Source organism: Carassius auratus, chromosome 50 (assembly GCF_003368295.1).
Source record: "Carassius auratus strain Wakin chromosome 50, ASM336829v1, whole genome shotgun sequence".
Taxonomy (NCBI): domain Eukaryota; kingdom Metazoa; phylum Chordata; class Actinopteri; order Cypriniformes; family Cyprinidae; genus Carassius; species Carassius auratus.
This window is the reverse complement of record NC_039292.1, coordinates 7,200,358-7,221,704: the sequence shown is the minus strand read 5'-3', so window position 1 is coordinate 7,221,704 and position 21,347 is coordinate 7,200,358. Positions and strand designations below refer to the sequence as shown.

The 21,347-nt window shown below is 41.2% G+C and overlaps 2 protein-coding genes across 2 annotated transcripts; one reads left to right on the top strand and one right to left on the bottom strand.

Moving 5' to 3' along the window:
* Window positions 1–14,808: 14,808 nt before the first annotated feature.
* Window positions 14,809–17,254, top strand: LOC113066825 (uncharacterized). Its single transcript, XM_026238875.1, has 3 exons — window positions 14,809–15,909; window positions 16,269–16,401; window positions 16,501–17,254. The coding sequence occupies exons 1-3, from the start codon at window positions 15,311–15,313 to the stop codon at window positions 17,251–17,253; spliced, it is 1,485 nt and encodes a 494-aa protein (XP_026094660.1). The 5' UTR covers window positions 14,809–15,310; the 3' UTR covers window position 17,254.
* Window positions 17,253–20,648, bottom strand: LOC113066826 (uncharacterized). The gene is made up of 4 exons (XM_026238877.1): window positions 20,487–20,648; window positions 19,242–19,436; window positions 19,085–19,164; window positions 17,253–18,862 (listed from the first exon to the last, which is right to left on the bottom strand). The coding sequence occupies exons 1-4, from the start codon at window positions 20,583–20,585 to the stop codon at window positions 18,337–18,339; spliced, it is 900 nt and encodes a 299-aa protein (XP_026094662.1). The 5' UTR covers window positions 20,586–20,648; the 3' UTR covers window positions 17,253–18,336.
* Window positions 20,649–21,347: the final 699 nt, after the last annotated feature.

The window sequence follows — 21,347 nt, the reverse complement described above, 5'->3', positions numbered from 1 at the left end:
AACCAGTTTTCCATCCAACTCATTTGTATTTAGGGATGTCAATATTTGATAATTTCCATGATCGATCGTCGTTTAAATTAACGATCAAGTAATAACCTTAATGCTGCAAAATGCGTCTGCAGCGTATTATTATTATGTGCAAAAGCCACTTGGAAAAAAAGCTTTCTAACCTGAATTAAAGGGGTTTTAGTATTAATAAAATGCTAGTAGCAGGACTGTAAAATGAATAAATGTGATTATGATCGTTTGATAAAATGAAGAGAGTGTGCCATACGTTTGAGATCATTTTACTGCTGAATGTTTTCTGTCAAGGAGACCGCTGAATGCGCCTCTTTAAATGGTTTCGTGATGCTCGTTGTTGCTATAGTAGTGGTGCAACGGATCATCATTGATCCGTGATCCGTTCAGATCAATATCTTCAGTTCGGCATACGCGTGACCCGCGGATTGATTTATGAAAAAAAAAAAAAAAAAGTTGCGCATGTTCAGTCCACACTCAGTGATAATGCCGAGCGGAGGAGCTTGCACGCCCCGCGCATTTTGGCTTCCCTGTCAGATATAATGATGAAGGAAAGAGGTTAGAGTGAAAAGATGGTGCCAGATCTTTATGAACAGGAGAAGAAAAAAGTTGTGGATGAACTATCCCGAGCATCCTCTGTTGCGCTGACGACAGACGGGTGGACGTCCAGGGGGACGGAGAACTCTGTGACGAAAACTGCTCACTTCTTCACAGCAGACTGGGAGATGAGAAGTCCTTATTATTATGTTAAAAAGAAGATATTATGCCATGTGCACTAAGTCCATAAGAGGACGAGCGAGCGTGGGTTTGGCTAGATGTATTTGGAGGTTATTGCTCACGTCTCGTTCTGCACATATCCAAATGTTTCCATATTCGCAATGTATCTGAATGTTAAACTATAATATTTTTTTTATGTAAACTAGACGGAAAAAATCATCCTCTTCACATGAGCAAAAAAGTCCTTTGCATAACAGCAGAGAGGTGTAACCTTTTATATGTTTGGTTGACTCTACTTTATTTTAATAATGAACAGACTGCGATGTAAGTTCGAAATTAGAATGCACTTTAGATGTTCTGTGTCATTTATACCAAACACAAATGTTGCTGGTTGCTAGTGTCTTTGCAGCACCACTGTTATTTATTTTTTATATATTTATTTTTTTATATTTTTCAGTTTAATTGATTTTTATTTCTAAAATTGTATCTATTTAAATGTATATTTAAGTTTACATTTATGTTCCAACAAACTTGAAAAATTCTACTTGATAAATGTAAATGCTCTAAAACTTTTATGTAAATGATTGACATATATATATATATATATATATATATATATATATATATATATATATATATATATATATATATATATATATATATATATATATATATATATATATTACCTGTTTTATATATTTAATACTTGGTCAGTTTATTAATTTGTAACTTTGGATACATTTTTTTTTTTATTTTAATACAGTGCAGTGCACTAAATTAAGATGAATGAAGAGATGGTTCAAGTCAGTGCTCAATAAATTATGATAGGTTTAGAAAAAATGTGTTGTGCATCCACTTATTATTAGTGTGACATTTTAGCATGCAAATCAAGAGGAAAACTCCAAGATATTGGCCCTAAAAATCGGCAGCACATATCGGCCATCGGCTGACCCTGACCTCTAAACATCGGCATCGGCTATAGAAAAACCCATATCGGTCGATCTCTAATATATATATATATATATATATATATATGTGTGTGTGTGTGTGTGTGTGTGTGTGTGTGTCGTTATTGTGCGATGCTAAATGATAGCAACTCACCAGGACACTTCAACTCTCCACTCATTCTCCTCGGACCATGCATAGACTTTGACGGACATCAGTTCTTGGCAATTCCTCATTTGCCCTCTCACGGCTGGCTCGATCGAAATTACACAGCTGCGGGCCATCATACATGTTTGCTCTCGCCACCTCTTCCTCATCCCAGTCAGTCGCTATAGTTCTGATGCTGCGTTCCAGGCAGGTTTTTGAGCTCGTAATCACTATTTCATACCACTACTAACGACTTTGTACCGTTCCAAGTTACGCAAAACTTTCTGAGCGCAAGGAATTGTAACTAGATTATTTATTTTATTGTTTTTTCAACGTGTACTACTTGCATAAACACTGCATCCGCAGGCAGTATTATTCGTATGGGCTGTCATCGTTGTTTCGCGTGCTCTGGAACTCGGAGTACATCAATCTAGTATGAGACACGAGTTCACGGGTGGGAAGTCACGGATTTGATTGTCGTTCCAGTGCACTTTCATGGGTTTAAGGTTGGAAAAACACGGGTTACGGGTTGCCTGAAACCAGGGGCGATTCTAGGATTTTTTCAACTGGGGGGCACAAGAGGGGCCACGATTAATACAGAGGGGCCAATCTTGTGTTGTTTGAACTGTATATCCAAATCATTTCAAGAGTTCAGTAACCTTTAAAATTAGTAATAAACATTGATAATAGCAATTATTCACTGCTCTAAATAACAAAAAATCAAATACAATTTGTATTAACTTTTCACTTTACAAAAGTGAAAGAAAAACTGTAATAAATAAAATAATCCAATGTATGAATAGTGTACGACTCACAAATAATAATAATATAATTTATTTATAATAGCCTTATATAATATATATATAATAGCCTTATTTATATAAATGCAGAATAACATTAATAATTCATAGAAATAAATACACAATTAATTAATTAATATAACTAATATAAATTTAATATAATTTCATTATATGTTTTTGTTTATTATCCACATCCCATTCAATTTGCATAGCAGCAGTTGCAGTAAATTTGCATTGATGAATAAACAAAATCAACTTATGCCAAGGCTAATTAATCTTGAGCATATTGATTTAAAAATATCATATATCCATACTTTGTTAGAAAGCTACTTGTTCAAAAAGGTAGCTTTAGTTTAACATGTAAAATATGTGGATCCTATAAAACAGTTTAGAATAGCTTAATTAGTCCAGTGTTATTTTAGTATTAGTTATTTATTTAGCTATTTAATCATGCATTAAATAATTATGTATGATTTTTTTGAGAATGTTTCTGGGTGTCATCAAATGACGTTTTGTCAATAACTTCTGTGAAGGGAGGGAGAGAGAGCTAGAGAGAGAGCTTTCCAGGGTGCAGACAGCAATCGCGGATCACCATGCTGATTTAGAACGCCAACTGAATTTATTAGGAATCTACAGACGCAAATAGACTAAAGGTGTAGAAAAATAAAGACCTATATGTGTATTTTGGACTTTTTTTTCACCACAAGTCTGAAAGAAGACATGTTACTGAAGACAAACAGGTCCAAATCTCAAAATTGACCAGTAAAAAAAAACAATGTTTTTGCATGTGTCCAGAGGTGGGTAGAGTACCCAAAAACTTTACTCAAGTAAAAGTAAAAGTAATTCTAGAAATATTTACTCAAGTAAAAGTAAAAGTACTAGTCTTGAATAGTTACTTGAGTAATCGGATAAAAAAATCTACTCAAGTAGTTAGTTACTTTGGGTCATATATACGGAGCCTATTTTTATTTAGATATATAGATAAATGTATGTAATGTATGTGTGCGTGTGTAAATGTATATATTTCATCAGCCTTTACTCCAATTTATTATAAAACCCTGTCTGTTTACTTAAGTAACAGATATAGGTTTCATGCCATAACATATTTTTAATACGACTTACTTTATATTAAATGTGAATTTAACATTGAACGTTAATGTGATATAAATATTGCTAATAATCTTTCATTGTTCAGAAAGAGAGCAAATAACTTTTACATTATTAAAGAACATTTTCACTGACAGTCTAGATTTCAATCACTCTCAGAAACTCCCATTAAAATCACTGAATGTGACTTGCTGAACGTACTCGCACCGGTGTGATTGTATTAAAATTAATACAATCTTAATCGGCTATTTTTTGTCTTTTGGAAGCTGCATTCAACTTGACTCCCCTCTGTTATAAGCCACACACGTACAACAAACTACTGTCATAGTGGTATCGTGTACTGTAATCGAATTTAGCCCAAGTTATTACCTGTTAAACAGTAGACAGTACACGCGGTGTTCATCTAATAAGGATCTCCATCGCAAGCAAATAATAGCCTTTGCAGATTTGCTTTCAATTCAGTGCAGTTCCATAGCCACGTTTTCAACGCTGCTGATGTTAAACGTTATAACTCTGAGTGAACCGCTTCAGATGCTCAGCGCGTGCGGCAGGGAACTGAACGACTCCTTCAAACTGATTCATGAACCAATTCACTCGTTTGCCAATTGGTTTGATCAAGCCTTTGAACAGAATTGACTCAAAAGAATGAATCATTGGCGAATGGGCATCGCTCATTGCCCAGAGAAAAGTAGACGGCGCGTTTGGAATAAACTGAAGCATTTATAACATTTATTACATTAAGATAAAGTAACGAGAGGAGCGTCGCTCACAGTAACGAACAGTACAGATTTTTCCCAAAACATTTACTCAAGTAAGAGTATAAAATACCCATTTTTAAATATACTCCGAAAAGTATTAGTTACCCCGAAAAATTACTCAAGTAAATGTAACGAAGTAAATGTTACTACCCACCTCTGCATGTGTCTCACCCATATAGACTTAAAAAAAAAAAAGTCTCAAGTGTGGAGCGTTAGATAAACATTACACGATTTGTTTCGTCACCTCACTTGAGTGAAAAAAGTCGCTAATCGACTGCATGATTCAATAATGACTTTATTAGAATTGCTATTATAGTTTTTTTTTTTAAACCATTGCTTTAAATTGCGTTGTTGCCTATATCGGCTCGTTCGGCCGAAATCGTAACGCAGTAAACCCCTTTTAAATTCAGCATCAGAGGAGCATAGTAAATATAATGATTAGCATCTTGGTCTGCTAGGAGATAACATCGTCATCGAACCTGGTCTGTCTAACACCGAAAGACGTTAACGTTAGTACCAAACACTTCTTGCACTGCAACAACTCGCTAATCGAAAAACATAAGCTATTTAAAATAGGTGCTTTTTTTTTGGAAAACAGCAGCTCGCTATTCTTAGTCCTCGTTGAGAAGCATCGCGACTCAATCATGAGTTATTTACTAAACTGAAAGATTATAATTTGAATTTGTGAGTGACAGACAAGTAGAAATGTGGGGGCACACTGGGGGGCCAATCAGTTTTCAGGAGGGGCCAGTGCCCCCATGGCCCCTCCCCTGGCTACGCCACTGCCTGAAACGCTGCATCATACTAGACTGAGGCTACCTTTCCTCCACTTCTCCCCAACATGACGTCATCACCGAGTTGCGTAAAAAAACGTTTATACCAAAAACTAAAAAAATAGGTCTTTAAGCCCATTTTTGAGACATTTTAAAAATGATATGCATATCTTGAGTGATTTATGTACCCATTAATCGAAAGTGGTGTTTAACCTGCAACATGGCCTTTAAAATTTCAGCCTCTGGATCTGTGTCACAGCTCTCAACGCAAAAGCCAACTGGCACTCATGATTCTTTAGCTCCGCCCACACGTCACGCCTCCAGCTGGTCGTGTTTTTCCGGGAAAAATCGGTACAGACTATCTTTCTCTTATGAATATAATAAAGCTAAAGACTTTTTCGAGTTATGAAGGATGCAGTACTACTCTATATACTCAAGATTAACAGGATATTGAGTGAAAACGAGCATTTCACCCCCTATGGAGTGAGTTTTGGTTCTTTATTACATGCGAGAAAATAAAAGATCTGAGAGAAAAAAAAAGTTTGAGAGAAAAAGTTATCACACTGATAGCAAAAAAATATTTCATGAGAGAAAAAAAGAATATTTGAGAGAAAAAGTTTTTATGCCAATAGCAAACAATAATTATATTTGAGACTAAAAAAAGGTTTGAGAGAAAGTATTTTCTCATAGAACATAAAAAAATATACATTTGAATTTTTTTAAATTATTTCTGAGAAAAAAAATCTCTCTCAAAATACTTTGAAAAAAACTCTCAAATATATATTTTTTGCTATCAGTGTGAAAATATTTTCTCTAAAAAAAAAAAGTGTTTCTCTCGAAACGCTTTTCTTGGCTCTTGATGCAATTTCTTGCTCTCGTGTCAGGATTTTGCTTTCACTGTGAGAATTGTGTCATGGGCGGGGCCACGTTCCTATTGGCCAGTCGGGTGAGCATTGTCTTGTCTTGGGAGTCGAACTGAATCATTACACCATTGTTCGGTTCACCTGCATAGATGCCGGCCGCCTCTGCCTTATGGCTAGTTAAGTTGAGCAGTGAGCACGGACACTCCAATGTTTGGGTAAGATGATGACACAGCTGGCTGAGCAAGTTCAGTATCACTGAAGATTAAACATTAAAAAATAGCACTCATATTCATGAATGAATGTGTATTATATTATTTGCTTGCTAATCGCTAGTAAAGCTAACCAGCCATCATGCTAGGTAAACTTGCAAACTCACCTGGTTTATACTATGTTTAAATCAAATGCCAAATTAATGTTTTGATTTCGATAGTTTCACGCCTTATTTAGTGAGTAGTGAGCAGTGATTAATATACCGTTTGAAAGTGTCCCACCTAGTTTTGTTTAAAATAGTCTTTGTATGGTTGTTGCACTACATGTTTAGCTACACTGCATGTATAGCTCACAAACTCAGCTACACGGGGCTTATTCTAAATATTTTTTACCATCTAGCCGAGGTCTAGAGCTGACAAGGTAAATTGCAGGTCTAGGACTAAAGCACTATTCGGACGGGACTAGTTTTCTATACGTTTGAGTTTCGATTCTTACCACCTGACGTCTGTGATTTTCATGTACCAATTCGGACGGGACTAACATCTCCGTGTTTATTACAGAGGTGGGAGGGTCTGATTTGTGCATCTGGGCGTCACAGAGATCACGCGCTCTGTGTGCGTGCATTGCATTCATTCGGAATGATTGCCTTAGTATTATTACACAATAAATACTAAATGGCTAGTATAGCAAAACCATGTTAATGTGTGGTTCCTTTAGTTTAACTCGTTTTCCTTTTTTTTATTAAATGTAATTAAAACATTATGTAACTGAGTATATAAATGAACGCGAGTAATCTTATCTGATGCTGATATTACAATAGCCGGTATTTACAGTTTACGCGATCTTGCTCTTGATTTTATTATTTGTATTATTTTTTTATTATAATTTATTTGCCGCTAAGCAAATATATCAAACACCCGCGCGGTAAGAGCATAATTCGCGTTGGCCAAAACACACAAGGAAACGCGTTGTGAAATAAAATATCACCGGCAATCACAGACATTCGCATTCGGACAGGATTAGTTTTCTCAGAGGATCACTGAGTTTGCTGAAAAACAGTAGGTAATTTGCTCTGGAATTATCACAGAGGTTGTGTGAGAAAAACACAGACGTGGCAGATTCGGACGGGATTAAAATCACCAAGTACGTCTGTGAAACGCAGATTTCTCTAACGACCCCCTGTAAAACTAGTCCCGTCCGATTGTCGGGCTTAACTCTTACATTAGCAACCCACAAATATGTTTGTGCCTGTACTGTCATGGTAATTATTTTTTCTTTTAAATTTTCAAACGGTATGTCAATCATTGTCTAACGTTAGCTAGTTGTAGGGTTGCCACCTTTCATGCATACTAACGTTAGTTGAAAGTTGTACGGGAGGTTGTATGAACAAGCAGTTCCCTATCATAGGTCACTTCGATGCTGCGGTGACGTCACCACGTATGGGAACACCTCCGGTGTGACGAATGTCTGAAGCCATATACCATCCCGCCAATCCTATTGGCCAAATGGCGCATAGCACCACCCTACGCATGCGCACGCATGCTATACCTGGGTGCAGCGCGCCATTTCGCTCAGATTTCATTCCTTCAGGAATAGCGAATCATCTGTGCCCTATCATCTCGCGTTCTCCAGCGATCTCTTCGAGCAGTGTTAACTCCTCTTCGCGGACGCGATGAGTTTTCGCAAATGCAAGGAGCCATGTACCAGGTACATCACGGCGGGGGACACTCATGACAGGTGCGTAGTATGTCTTGGTTTACATCACGCACAGGCGGCGCTTAGCGGCCTTTCTTCCTTTCCCCATTGTGATGGCCTGCGGCTCAGAGTACTGCGCTCTAGGGTGGAAGTATTCTCTAATGTCGCCCTCGAGTCTAACCCCCGTCAGGTCACCTCTGCGACTGCCGAGGCACCGCACGAGGCGAGGGCCTGGGGTGACACGTGTGACATGGACTTCGTGGACAGCGCAGCGCTGGAATATTCTCCACATCGCTCGCTCTCCCCTACCCTGCTGCAGAATAGAACTTATACTGAGCCTGTCGTCTTCTCTAATGAGGATTTACTTCCCACACCGGAGGCATGCGCCGCCATCTCCTTCGGTTGTGGACGCTATGACGACGATGTTTTATCCACCGCGGCCTCGGGGTATGAGGACTTCGCGACCGACACTAGCCCTCTTTCTCCTAGCGGACAGGAGAGGCGTGTTTCCCCCTCCTACAGTGAGCTGTTGGATGTGGTTTCTCGTGCGGTGGGTAAATTGGGGCTAGACTGGGAGGTTGACAAGGCCGAGGCCCAACCTTCTTCTAAGCTGGATGACCGTTTTCTAACTAGTCGGACACCTACACAGCCCCGGAGGCCTTTACCTTTTTTCCCGGACCTCCACCAGGAGGTTTCGAGGTCCTGGAAACAGCCGTTTTCGGCGCGGATCACTAATGCTGCGGCCGCGGATTTCGCCACCGTTTCTGATATGGCGAACCATGGCTACACTATGATGCCCCCGGTGGAAGAGACTCTCGCCGAACACCTTGCGCCTAGTTCGGCCGCGGCATGGAAGTCTCGCCCCCTTCTTCCTTCGAAGGCGTGTCGAGTCACGTCTAGTTTGGTGGGTAAATCCTACATGGCGGCTGGTCAAGCGGCTGCTTCACTCCACTCTATGGCGGTCCTTCAGGCCTACCAAGCGGAGTTATTGAAGGAATTGGATGAAGGTGAGGGCATCACACCGGAGGCAGTGAAAGAACTTCGCAGAGCTACGGATTTGGCGCTACGTGCTACCAAACATACCGCTCGTGCAGTGGGCCGTACTATGGCCGGTTTGATTTTGGTTGAGCGCCACCTCTGGCTTAATCTCACCGATATTAAGGAGAAGGATAAATCTTTCCTTATGGATGCCCCTGTCTCCAGGGATGGGTTGTTCGGTGAGGCTGTCACGTCAGTAGTGGAGAAGTTCAGGGCAGCGAAACAGCAATCAGCCGCTTTCCGCCAGCTGATTCCCCGCAGACCCAGGGAGGTTGAACGCCGGCAAGCGCCCGCGCGTTCTCGCTCAACCTCCTCTCACCGCCAGCGAGCAGCCTCTCGAGAGGAGCCCACACCTATGGCGCCTCCTCCTAAGGATTGGGGCCCTAGGGTTTTTCCTCCGGCGCACCAGCGTCAACGTAAAAGATTGAACCTGACCTCGACGGCTAAAGCCTCTCGTTCTCAGGTACCGAATAGCAGCTCCTGATCTTTTTGCTGCTTGCCAGGGACTGTGCCCTCCGCTAGAGAGCGCTGTCGGACCGCTTTCGCGCATCCTACACTCTCATTGCAGTCCCCATGCTCAAACATTGACTGTCTCGCCGCAAACAGCGCCTCGAGCAGCATTGGATCGAGCTGTAATGACAGACGCTCCCTCAGACACTCTGCGCAATCCTGCTTTCGGAGTTCGAGGGACGACTCAAGGACCCTACACAAACGGCCCGTTTATGACGGCTCGCGCAGCCGCCGCTTTTTCGCTAGCAGCAGAGCCCGATGTTCCATCTGTTGGCCTAATTCCTGCCGTGGACACGTTTCAGGATTATACTCAACGGAACGCAACGACTCTGGCGCATACCCCCCGGTGCGCGAACACCACAGGTTTTTCGTGTCCGGTCGTTTTAACGCGTATGACAGCGTTGCAGGGAGCGGAAGTTTTGAAACCGCTAATATAGTTTCGGGCCGCGTGGGAACGCTTGCCCGGCATTTCTCAATGGGTGTTACGCACGGTTTGTCACGGATACACCATTCAGTTTCGGAAAGGCCCGCCTCCTTTCCGCGGAATTCTTTCCACTACGGTGAAGTCTACGGAAATGGCGGTGCTGCGACAGGAAATGTCAGCTCTGCTGAGCAAAGGGGCTATAGAAGAAGTACACCCCTCTCAGATGGAGACAGGTTTTTACAGCCGTTATTTCGTGGTACCGAAAAAAGACGGCGGATTACGGCCCATTCTGGATTTACGCCGTCTGAATCTTGCACTCAGACCGAGCAAATTCAAGATGTTGACGGTGAAATCTATTCTGTCTCAGATCCGACCAAACGATTGGTTTATTACGATCGATCTGAAGGATGCGTATTTCCATATTCAGATCATCAAGAGACACAGGAAGTTCCTCAGATTCGCTTTAGAGGGCAAAGCGTATCAGTACCGCGTTCTTCCCTTTGGCTTGGCTTTAGCGCCCCGTACTTTCTCAAAATGCATGGACGCAGCTCTGGCCCCGTTGCGGCTCCAGGGCGTTCGTGTGTTGAATTATTTGGACGATTGGCTGGTGCTAGCGCAATCGCGGACTCAAGCACAGTCTCACCGAGATCTTGTGCTGAATCATTTAAACAGCCTGGGCTTACGCACAAATTTCAAGAAAAGTGTTTTAACTCCCTCTCAACGGATAACTTTTCTGGGAATAGATCTGGACTCGCGCGCGATGACAGCGAAGCTTTCTCTCCCGCGCGCTCAGTCGATTGCGTCATGCGTGTGGCACTTCAAAGCGGGTTGCAGGGTGACCGTGAGATTGTGCCTCAGGCTCTTGGGTCTAATGGCAGCAGCATCCCCCGTGATTCGTCTGGGATTGCTTCAAATGCGCCCCTTTCAGTGGTGGGCGAAAAGGCGGAATATTTCACCCCGTTGTCTCCCGCATCGCACGATTTCGGTGACACGGCGGTGTGTGATGTCGCTAAAATTTTGGATGTCAACCGAATTTCTCCTGTCAGGAGTTCGACTGGGAATATATGCTTTCCGAGAGACTGTCACGACAGACGCGTCTTTGACTGGTTGGGGAGCTGTGTGTCGAGGGCGACCAGCCCACGGAGTATGGACAGCGGCTGGCACATAAACAGACTGGAATTACTGGCAGTTTTTCTGGCTCTCCAGTATTTCACGGATCTGCTGATCGGCCGTCATGTGCTGCTCAGATCAGACAACACAGCGGTTGTGTCTTATCTGAACCATCAAGGAGGATTGCACTCTCGCCCCCTGTGCAGGCTGGCGAGGCATGTTCTTCTGTGGTCTCGGGACAAATTTCTGTCGATCCGGGCCATTCATGTTCCCGGACGATTGAATTTCGGAGCGGACTTGCTATCCAGACAGGCTCTGGAACAGGGAGAATGGCGATTACACCCCCAGACGGTGGATCTTTTATGGTGGATATTCGGCAAAGCGAAAGTGGATTTATTCGCGTCGAGCATGACTACGCATTGCCCGCTATGGTTCTCCCTACGCTCCCCATCGCCCCTGGGCGTGGATGCGTTAGCTCACAGCTGGCCCAGGACCAGTCTGTATGCTTTTCCTCCGATTCGTTTGATCCCAACGGTATTATGCAGAATACGGCGGGAGAGAGTGGAACAGCTGCTGCTGGTGGCTCCGCGATGGCACACGCAGCCGTGGTTTGCGGATCTGATCAGTCTGCTAGCGGGCTCTCCGTGGGAGATTCCCCTCAGACAGGATTTATTATCACAAGCACAGGGGCTGATTTGGCACCCGAGGCCAGATCTGTGGAAACTGTGGGCGTGGCCATTGAGCGGAGTGCATTAGTATGTCCCGGTCTTTCTGTTGAAACCACTGAGACTATATTGAATTCTAGAGCAGCTTCTACGAGACGCTTATATGCTTTCAAGTGGAGACTGTTTACAGCCTGGTGTGGCAATCATAATGTGGATCCAGTTTACTGCCCAGTGGCTTCAGTGCTGGAGTTCCTCCAGGAGCGTTTTTCGGATGGTGTTACACCAGCCACTTTAAAGGTTTACGTGGCAGCCATTTCAGCTTACCACGAATACATAGGCGGTGCCTCTGTGGGGCGTCATCCATTAGTTTCTCGTTTCATACAGGGTGCGCGACGGCTGAGGCCTTTCCGCCCTGTGCGAGTTCCTTCATGGGATTTATCCATTGTGTTGCTAGGTTTATCATGGCATCCGTTTGAGCCCTTGGAGACCGTATCGGATAAATTCCTGACACTGAAGACACTTCTTCTCATGGCTTTATCCTCCCTCAAGAGAGTTGGGGATTTACAGGCTCTTTCTGTTTCACCCTCATGCATGGAATTTGCACCGGGCTCTGTGAAGGTGCTGCTGCGGCCCAGGCCTAACTATGTTCCTAAGGTCGCATCTAACCCCTTTCGCTTTCAGCAAGTGGTTCTGGAAGCTTTTTCACCTGCTGAGGCTGGGTCAGGAGATCTAAGTCTTTGCCCTGTGAGAGCTTTAAAGACTTATGTGGATCGTACAGCCCCTTGGCGTGAATCTGACCAGCTGTTTGTCTGCTTTGGACATAAAAGTAAGGGCCATGCGGTTACAAAGCAGCGCATGTCCCATTGGCTGGTGGAGGCAATTTCTTTGGCCTATGAGGCGCGCGGACTCGCTTCGCACTATTCAGGGAACCAAGGTTACATACGTAACCGAGATGTTACTCTTCAGGTGCTTTGAGGCTAGCAAGTGCAAAGGTAGAAACTACTCACTAAATAAGGCGTGAAACTATCGAAATCAAAACATTAATTTGGCATTTGATTTAAACATAGTATAAACCAGGTGAGTTTGCAAGTTTACCTAGCATGATGGCTGGTTAGCTTTACTAGCGATTAGCAAGCAAATAATATAATACACATTCATTCATGAATATGAGTGCTATTTTTTAATGTTTAATCTTCAGTGATACTGAACTTGCTCAGCCAGCTGTGTGTCATCATCTTACCCAAACATTGGAGTGTCCGTGCTCACTGCTCAACTTAACTAGCCATAAGGCAGAGGCGGCCGGCATCTATGCAGGTGAACCGAACAATGGTGTAATGATTCAGTTCGACTCCCAAGACAAGACAATGCTCACCCGACTGGCCAATAGGAACGTGGCCCCGCCCATGACACAATTCTCACAGTGAAAGCAAAATCCTGACACGAGAGCAAGGAATTGCATCAAGAGCAAAGAAAAGCGTTTCGAGAGAAACACTTTTTTTTAGAGAAAATATTTTCACCCTGATAGCAAAAAATATATATTTGAGAGTTTTTTTCAAAGTATTTTGAGAGAGATTTTTTTTCTCAGAAATAATTTTTTAAAAATTTCAAATGTATCTTTTTTATGTTCTATGAGAAAATACTTTCTCTCAAAACTTTTTTTAGTCTCAAATATTATTATTTTTTGCTATTGGCATGAAAACTTTTTCTCTCAAATATTCTTTTTTCTCTCATGAAATGTTTTTTTGCTATCAGTGTGATAAATTTTTCTCTCAAACTTTTTTTTTACTCTCAGATCTTTTATTTTCTCGCATGTAATAAAGAACCAAAACTCACTCCATAACCCTCAAAAACTTCTCAAAAAAAAAATTTTTTTTTTTTTGCATAAATCTATTAATCAACCTCAGTTCTGATCAAAACTACCAAATGTTAAAATTTTTTTTAACTCTTTAATTACCAAGTTCATAAATGATGTCACTGATTTGGAAAAAAACACAAAATTACATATTTTCTACGGTGCCCGTAAGGTTTATCGTGGCCACGAAATAATAACTTGTGGGAATGTGATAATATGTCGTGGCCATGAGATATTAATTTGTGGGAACGTCATATTAACTCGTGGGAACGTCATATTATGTCGTGGCCACAAGATCATTTTGTCGAGGTAACGACATCCTCATGTCGTGGCCTCGAGATGCTATGTTGAGGGAACAACATCCATTTCTCGTGGCCACGACTTCTTATGTTGAGGGAACGACATGTTTTTCTCGTGGCCACGATCTTAATGCGTAAACAAACCTGCGTGACCATAGCAACCCGGGATTATCAGAGATGGATTCATTCATATTTACATTTTATGCATTTATGACATTTTATGTTAATGTCGAGCATCTACGGTACTCTATTATTTACAAAAGTATTCAGAATGTTAAGGGATCGAAATTGAAGCAAAAAAGAGAAAAGAATATAAACGAAATAAAAAAATATAACCAATAATAATAAGTTAATAATAATAATAATAATGTACACATATTACGGGGGAAAGACTTTCAGTTAATGGACTTGCAAGACTGTAGGATGGATAAAAAAAAAGTTTTTATATTTTATTATGCACTTTATGTAATATTTATTTATGATAAACTTCATTTGAATGCCGACGATCACATGTAATACAGCCCGGTAGCCAAAGCGTATGGTAATGTAATAATTACTAAATTCTAAATAAAATATAAATGAATCCATCTCTGATTATCTGATTGCTATGGTCACACAGGTTTGTTTACGCATTAAGATCGTGGCCACGAGAAAAACATGTCGTTCCCTCAACATAGCATCTCGAGGCCACGACATGAGGATGTCGTTACCTCGACAAAATGACCTTGTGGCCACGACACAATATGACGTTCCCACAAATCTCGTGGCCACGACATATCATCACGTTCCCACAAGTTATTATTTCGTGGCCACGACAAAACTAAGTAAACCAAACAAGCCACGTTACGGGCACCGTAACTTAACGTTACCTAACGCTAAAAGTAAGTTTCGTGCATCTAACAAGTGCTTTTTCGAACTTCTTTCTGATCTGAATAGTAATAGTAAGTTATGTGAGAAATACTTGAGTTGAGGGAGGGATATACATAGTCTAACTAACGTTAACTAGCTACGATTTAAGTAATGTTACAGTACTATCAAAGTTCCTTGCTACTTCTTAATTCTCTGGATTTAAGGACAAACTACAACCAATAGTACAACAGTAATGTTAAATCTTACTTGTGAAAAGTAATCCCGAGCCGTACTTGCGATGGTCCGCCGATCAGAACAGGAAAATACTGCATAGTGCTCTGGTATCTTAACTGCTGCTACGCAACGAAACTATGAGTACGACCGGTTCAAGATGGCGGCCGCAAATTGGTTCGTTGCACAAGATGGCGCCCTTTAACTTCCGGGGCGCAAGTGTGTGCATACTTATTTCCGGTCGTATAGAACTGTGAGGGAAGAAGTGAAGATCTGTGTCTTCGTTAGCAAAAATAAGCATGTTTAAAATAAAAAAGAATAAAGTCGTTTATCAGCGACAGGAGAGAACATCTTCCCTACATTGCTGTATACCTCAGTGCACTAATTCGTCTCGGTACAACAGCGCAATAAGCTTTCATTCTTTCCCTGTTGACGCTGAAGTTCGTGCTCAGTGGTTAACGAAAATCCGTAGGGATCACTTCAGTCCTACAAAAAATACTAGAGTGTGTAGTGTTCATTTCTGTGGAGCTAATTTTGTTTTGACGCCTGGGGGACTGAGAAAACTTAAAAGGGGAGTTATTCCCTCTCTTTTTGCATGGAACAACTATACTCTTCCCACACCGAGAGAGAATGTTTGGGATCGTCGACCAAGATGCTCCGTCCCAGAAGAGACGTCTCCGCCTGAATCTGAGATGAGTGAACCACAAACGGCACCTGATCATGACTACCCTGTCACTCCAGCAACATCAGTAATGGCAGGTGAAATGGCAATGAGTTATGACGAACTGAAGAGGAAATTGGAAGATCTACAATATCAGTTGGAAACTGTACAGTTACAGTCCCGTTTTGGTTTACACCGCATCGCTGGATCAGACGACAATATTCGTTTTTACACGAGGTTGGTAATGTTGTTAGAATAGCATAACATTCACATGTTTTCTCTTTATATTGTCCTTTTTATCTATTACCGTGAGTCTGCGTTTATAGCTCTTATGTTCTATTAAAATGTGTGTGAGAGATCTCTCTTTGCACGCAAACAATCATCTCATACACTCTCTCTCTCTGCATGTGCGCGTGGACACACACTCTGTCACAGAAACCCCTTGTAGACACACTCACTGTCTCTTACTCACACAATTCTGTCACAAACATGCACACTAATAAAAAAAAAAACAGTTATCTCAATAGAATGGAAGGAATATACATGTCATTATTTTCATGATAATTAACCTTGTCTTATAATAATATTATACTTAGGTTTGCTTCTTACAAGCATTTCTTGGCCTTTTGGAAATTGGTGGAGCCTGCTGCAAAAAGTAGGATGGTGCGAATTACCAGTGCAAGGGCTGCCTCTGACAGCTTTGATGAGCTGACCCAAACAAAAACAACGGTATGTAAGTAAATAGTAAATAATTTACAATAAGGTTTAGTGGTACAGTGTAATCACAAATTAATCTGTATCTAAACTCTCTTTATTAATTTTTCACAGAAACTTGCACCAGTAGATGAGCTGCTGCTTTTTCTGATGCACTTGTCTGTGGGTCTGCCTCTCAGGGATCTAGCAGAGCGCTTTGGTGTTCATCGGACCACAGCTAGCCGAATCATTGTGACTTGGACACACTTTCTGTACAACCTACTTGGTTCAATTCGCCTGTGGATACCAAAAGAAGTCGTCAGAGCTCTCTTACCACCAGAGTTTGCAGACTTCCCTGACACTCAAGTGGTGCTGGACTGCACTGAATTGTACTGCCAAACACCCTCCTCTCTACTACTTCAGAATGAGGTGTTTTCGAATTACAAATCACACAGTACATTGAAGGCGATGATTGGCATTGCACCACATGGTGCCATTACCTTTGTTTCAGTGCTGTATGCAGGCTCTATGAGTGACCGGGAGATTTTCAAACTTTCAGGAATTATTAAATGCCTCACACCAGACATGGCCATTATGGTTGACAAGGGCTTTTTGGTAGATGATCTCGTTCCTTGCAAGGTTTACCGACCTGCTTATCGGTCAAATAATTCCCAGATGTCCAGGCAGGATGTACAACAGACCCAATCCATTGCCCAACTGCGAGTACATGTTGAGAGATGCATCCGGAGGGTGAAGGAGAACAAACTGTTTGACAAACCCATACCATTGTCAATATGTGGCAGCATTGACCAGCTGTTTAGTGTAGCTTGCTTTCTGGTCAACTACCAGAATGGACCGCTGGTGAAGTCATGGTCAGTTAAATGCTGAATGTCAGAAGAAAAGGTAATGCTAGTTTTGAAAAGATATGTATGCTCATTTTAAATCAGCTTTTTATTGCTAGAATGTTCACTGAATTTCAATTATAAATAAATGGGGTGTCTTCTGCAGCTAACTAGAAGAGAGATTTAACAGTATGTAAATGAACATTCTAACAAAATAGAGCTGTTTGAAAATTGCCAACTTGTAAATTAAACCCTCATATTACCTTTTATTTTACATTCAGCTTCCTTAAACTGCCCTGCTCCTGGAGAGGTACTTTCCTGCAGACTTCAGCTCCAACCCAAATCAAACACTTCTGCCTTTAAATTTCAAGTAACTGTGAATGCCTTAATTAGCTGCTTCAGGTGTTTGATTGGGGTTGGAGCTGAAATAAGCAGGACAGTAGCTCTCCAATTGTACATTAACATCTCGGAATTAATTGAGTTTTTAATCAACCTGTATAATCCATGTGTATTCAAAAACAACCCTGCCCCTTAAATCAAAATGCAACACTTCAAAACTTTGTAATATAATATGAAATTTTTAATGTCATTAAGAAATCTCCAAAGTATTTACATTTTCATAGTTTGACTATTCAAAAGGGACTGTACATGTGATTAAAACAACTAATGTTCAATGATGTACTGTACAATTACCTGTGTAATACTCCCATGTAAAAATAAAAAAAGAAGTAGTCTCCTTTCTCTCTAATGATTCTGGCTACTTCATTGTCTTGATATATTCTCTGAATTAACATGTCATCCTCTGCAAAAACAACAAAGTCACACCACACCATTCCAGTAATCAAGAGCTGGCCTTGGACCTGCCAGTAGTAGCTGTGCTGTGATTTTAGTTGCATGGTACCACTGTGTAACTTTAAATAGCTGCAATCAACATAGCTTTTTGCATTTGGGCACTTTATTTCAAGCAGGCCAAATGGGGGTCTTTCAGTTGGGTCAAAAATGACACCATCAGGTGATGACCCTAACCAGGGGACATCTGGGTGGATGACAAACCCACAAGGCCAGAAATTTGTGTTTTTTGTTCTGCAATACTCCTAAATTGCTACAGGCTCCAGTGCTAGGCCCCTTTTCATTGCTGCTGTTTGTGCTGTTCCTCTCCGAATTCGTTCAGCAAGGTGTTCTGAGGAGCTCTGGCCGCGGACATGGCACACCTCCCTGAAGCGCGAAGAGGTGATCCGTGGCTTTCTAACTCTGTACCACTCCACAGAGTCACTCTGTTTCCTTGTGCAGCTTCTATTCTCCTGGCCATGTCCAACGTAGTCTCCAGTGACTGCAGATGTAGTTGCTGTTGGTGACTGCAAACAAACTGGCAGCTGGTGGGCTCAAGCCTGTAACCATCTAAAGGTAGGAGTGGTGGAGGAGGGCAATCTGGGTGGTAAATTACTGTCCGGCTCACTGGCACTGGATGGTGAAAGGAGATGGGGCTGTCTTCTTGGACTTTTCCAAGAGCAGAATCAACTAGTGCGATGTCAGCATTTATAGACAAGGTAGTAATGAGTGGTGCAATGTCTGTTGAAAAGTCCTTGTAAATTTCTGACACTTTAAGCATGTCTTGATCAGGCAAATCTCCTTGCACTGCTTTGTAAAGTGTGCTCCTGTGAAGAAAGGATTTACATATATATATATATATATATATATATAAAGCGATTGAAGCAGCAATTAATTAAATTTTAAGGAATCAAAATTCAATTGATCCTTCAGCATATAAGATGTCCCTGTACTATTTAAACACACTAAGTTTCAAATTCTGCAAAATATAATTTGTTGAAAAAATAATTCTAATTCCTCCAAAATGTGATACACACCACCCCCCTTACCTTACACCATCAGCAACAGTCCTCTGCTTTGGCTTGGTAGATACTACCACCATATCACCGACTCTACCTGGTTTCACACCCTGAGAATTATTAAATTATTATGAAATATGTCTAATGAAAAGTTAATAAGTTTTGTTTTTAATGATCAGAGGCTTACCATAGTTCTTGGCTTGTGCCAGCGTTGCTCTGTCTCAGTGCAACTCAGAACGGGGGGGACTGCCGTAAGGTTCAGTTGGGAATAGTGTGCAGTTTGGTAAAGAAGTGCAACAGTATGATTGCACAGTGCTGTTCCAGCCACACATGAACACTCAGCATTGCACATCTCAACAGGGGATGAATCCACAAAGACGATCTTCAAAAAACAAACATTTATTTATTGTAACGTTACAGTTATACAATGACAAGATGTCATCTCAAATTATTTGCAGAACAAAACCAAGGATGAGCAAGTTGAGAAGTGGCTGATCAGAATGTGTTAAATGGTCATGAAAGCAGACTGAGCCTTGTCCAAGTAGTCACAGTCTCATCTTCCTCTTGCTTAGTGGCCTAGATTCACAGACAGGGCTTAGATTAAACCAGGTCTAAACCTCAGTTAAATTAAAAAAATTAAGTAGCTTTTATAAACGTGGCTTAGAGAGGGAAAAAACAATTACTGAGGTGCATCTTGAGACAAAACAATGGCACTGACATATTTTAAGATATGTCTGCAAATTGCTTTCAGTTAAGACAGATTAAACATGAATTTTAGTCTGGGAATAGGCTTAAGCCTTTTCTGTGAAACCAGGCAAATATTTAAAAATGTTTGTAAGACAATGAACACTGAACAGGTTCAGGCTGAACAAACTTCTCTGAACAGAGAACATTAGCTGTCACAACCACATTCGGGGTTTCCATGAGAGCTAAATAAATATTTTGAATTCTGGCAAAGAGATTTTTTTCAGAGATTTTATTGCTACAGTTAAATGAAACCTATAAACTATCTTGCTTGCTTATGTTAGAAACATGTTTCAGGAGCTAACATTACCGTCATCTACCTAGTTGATTTAGATTTCCAGTGTATGAACAGGTTCCTTAACAAGAATATATAGCTATACAGAATCTAGGATAAGGCTCATAAAAACCCCAGAACACAGCTGAGACATTTAACTGACTCTAAGGTTGTGTGGTTTCTCATTTTTCTTCATAGATCTGTAGCAAGTAGCCCTGACGCTCACTCTTCCTGTGTGATCTTTGTTTGATACTAAAAACAATGTCATGACATCGTTAGCACATTCAGACTAAAACACTGTGTAAATAGTGAAATTACCTAGCTAGTTATTTAGACTAATATCTATATAACTGGCTGTTGCAGTTAGCTAGGCTATAACTATTTACCAGTTTTATTTCTGCAGTGTTCACTTACCTTCGTAGTTATCGATGTAACTGGATACATACATTTTAAACCCCTTCTCACGCTTACTTCTTGGTGCAGAAGAGGAGGCTTGAATGATGCGTTGGACATCGTTAATAGTAATATTTGGCAGATCTTGCAAACACCTTGTGTAAAACGCCATTTTCTGTAGTAAATAACAAGACCCGCAAAACCGGAAATATCTACGCACACACTCGCTAGACCGGAAATCCAAGATGGCGGAGGTATGCAACTAGCAGGGCGTCTACCTATATGATATCTATGGATCTAACGCGCTGGCGTCTGTGAGACAAGGGACCGTCTGCAAAGTGCGAAACACGAAAAAGGTTACTAATAATATACTCAATAACTTCACAGTAACAAACACACTGTAGTGTTACCAAATTCACACATCACTGCTCATATTGAAAATAGTTGCTTTTGCAAAATTTGTATAATTTTATTTAATTATGAAGACATTAATAACATTACTGTAACACACTGTACTTTCAACAAATCCAGTTCACACATCACTGCTCTCCTGCAGACTTCAAAACTCATACTGAAAATAGTTGCTTTTGCACAATTTTTATGATTTTTTATATTATGAAAATGTTAATAACGTTACTTTAACACACTGTACTTTCAACAATTCCAGTTTCCCTATCATAGGTCACTTCGATGCTGCGGTGACGTCACCACGTATGGGAACACCTCTGGTGTGACGAATGTCTGAAGCCCTATACCATCCCGCCAATCCTATTGGCCAAATGGCGCATAGCACCACCCCACGCATGCGCACGCATGATATACCTGGGTGCAGCGCGCCATTTCGCTCAGATTTCATTCCTTCAGGAATAGCGAATCTTCTGT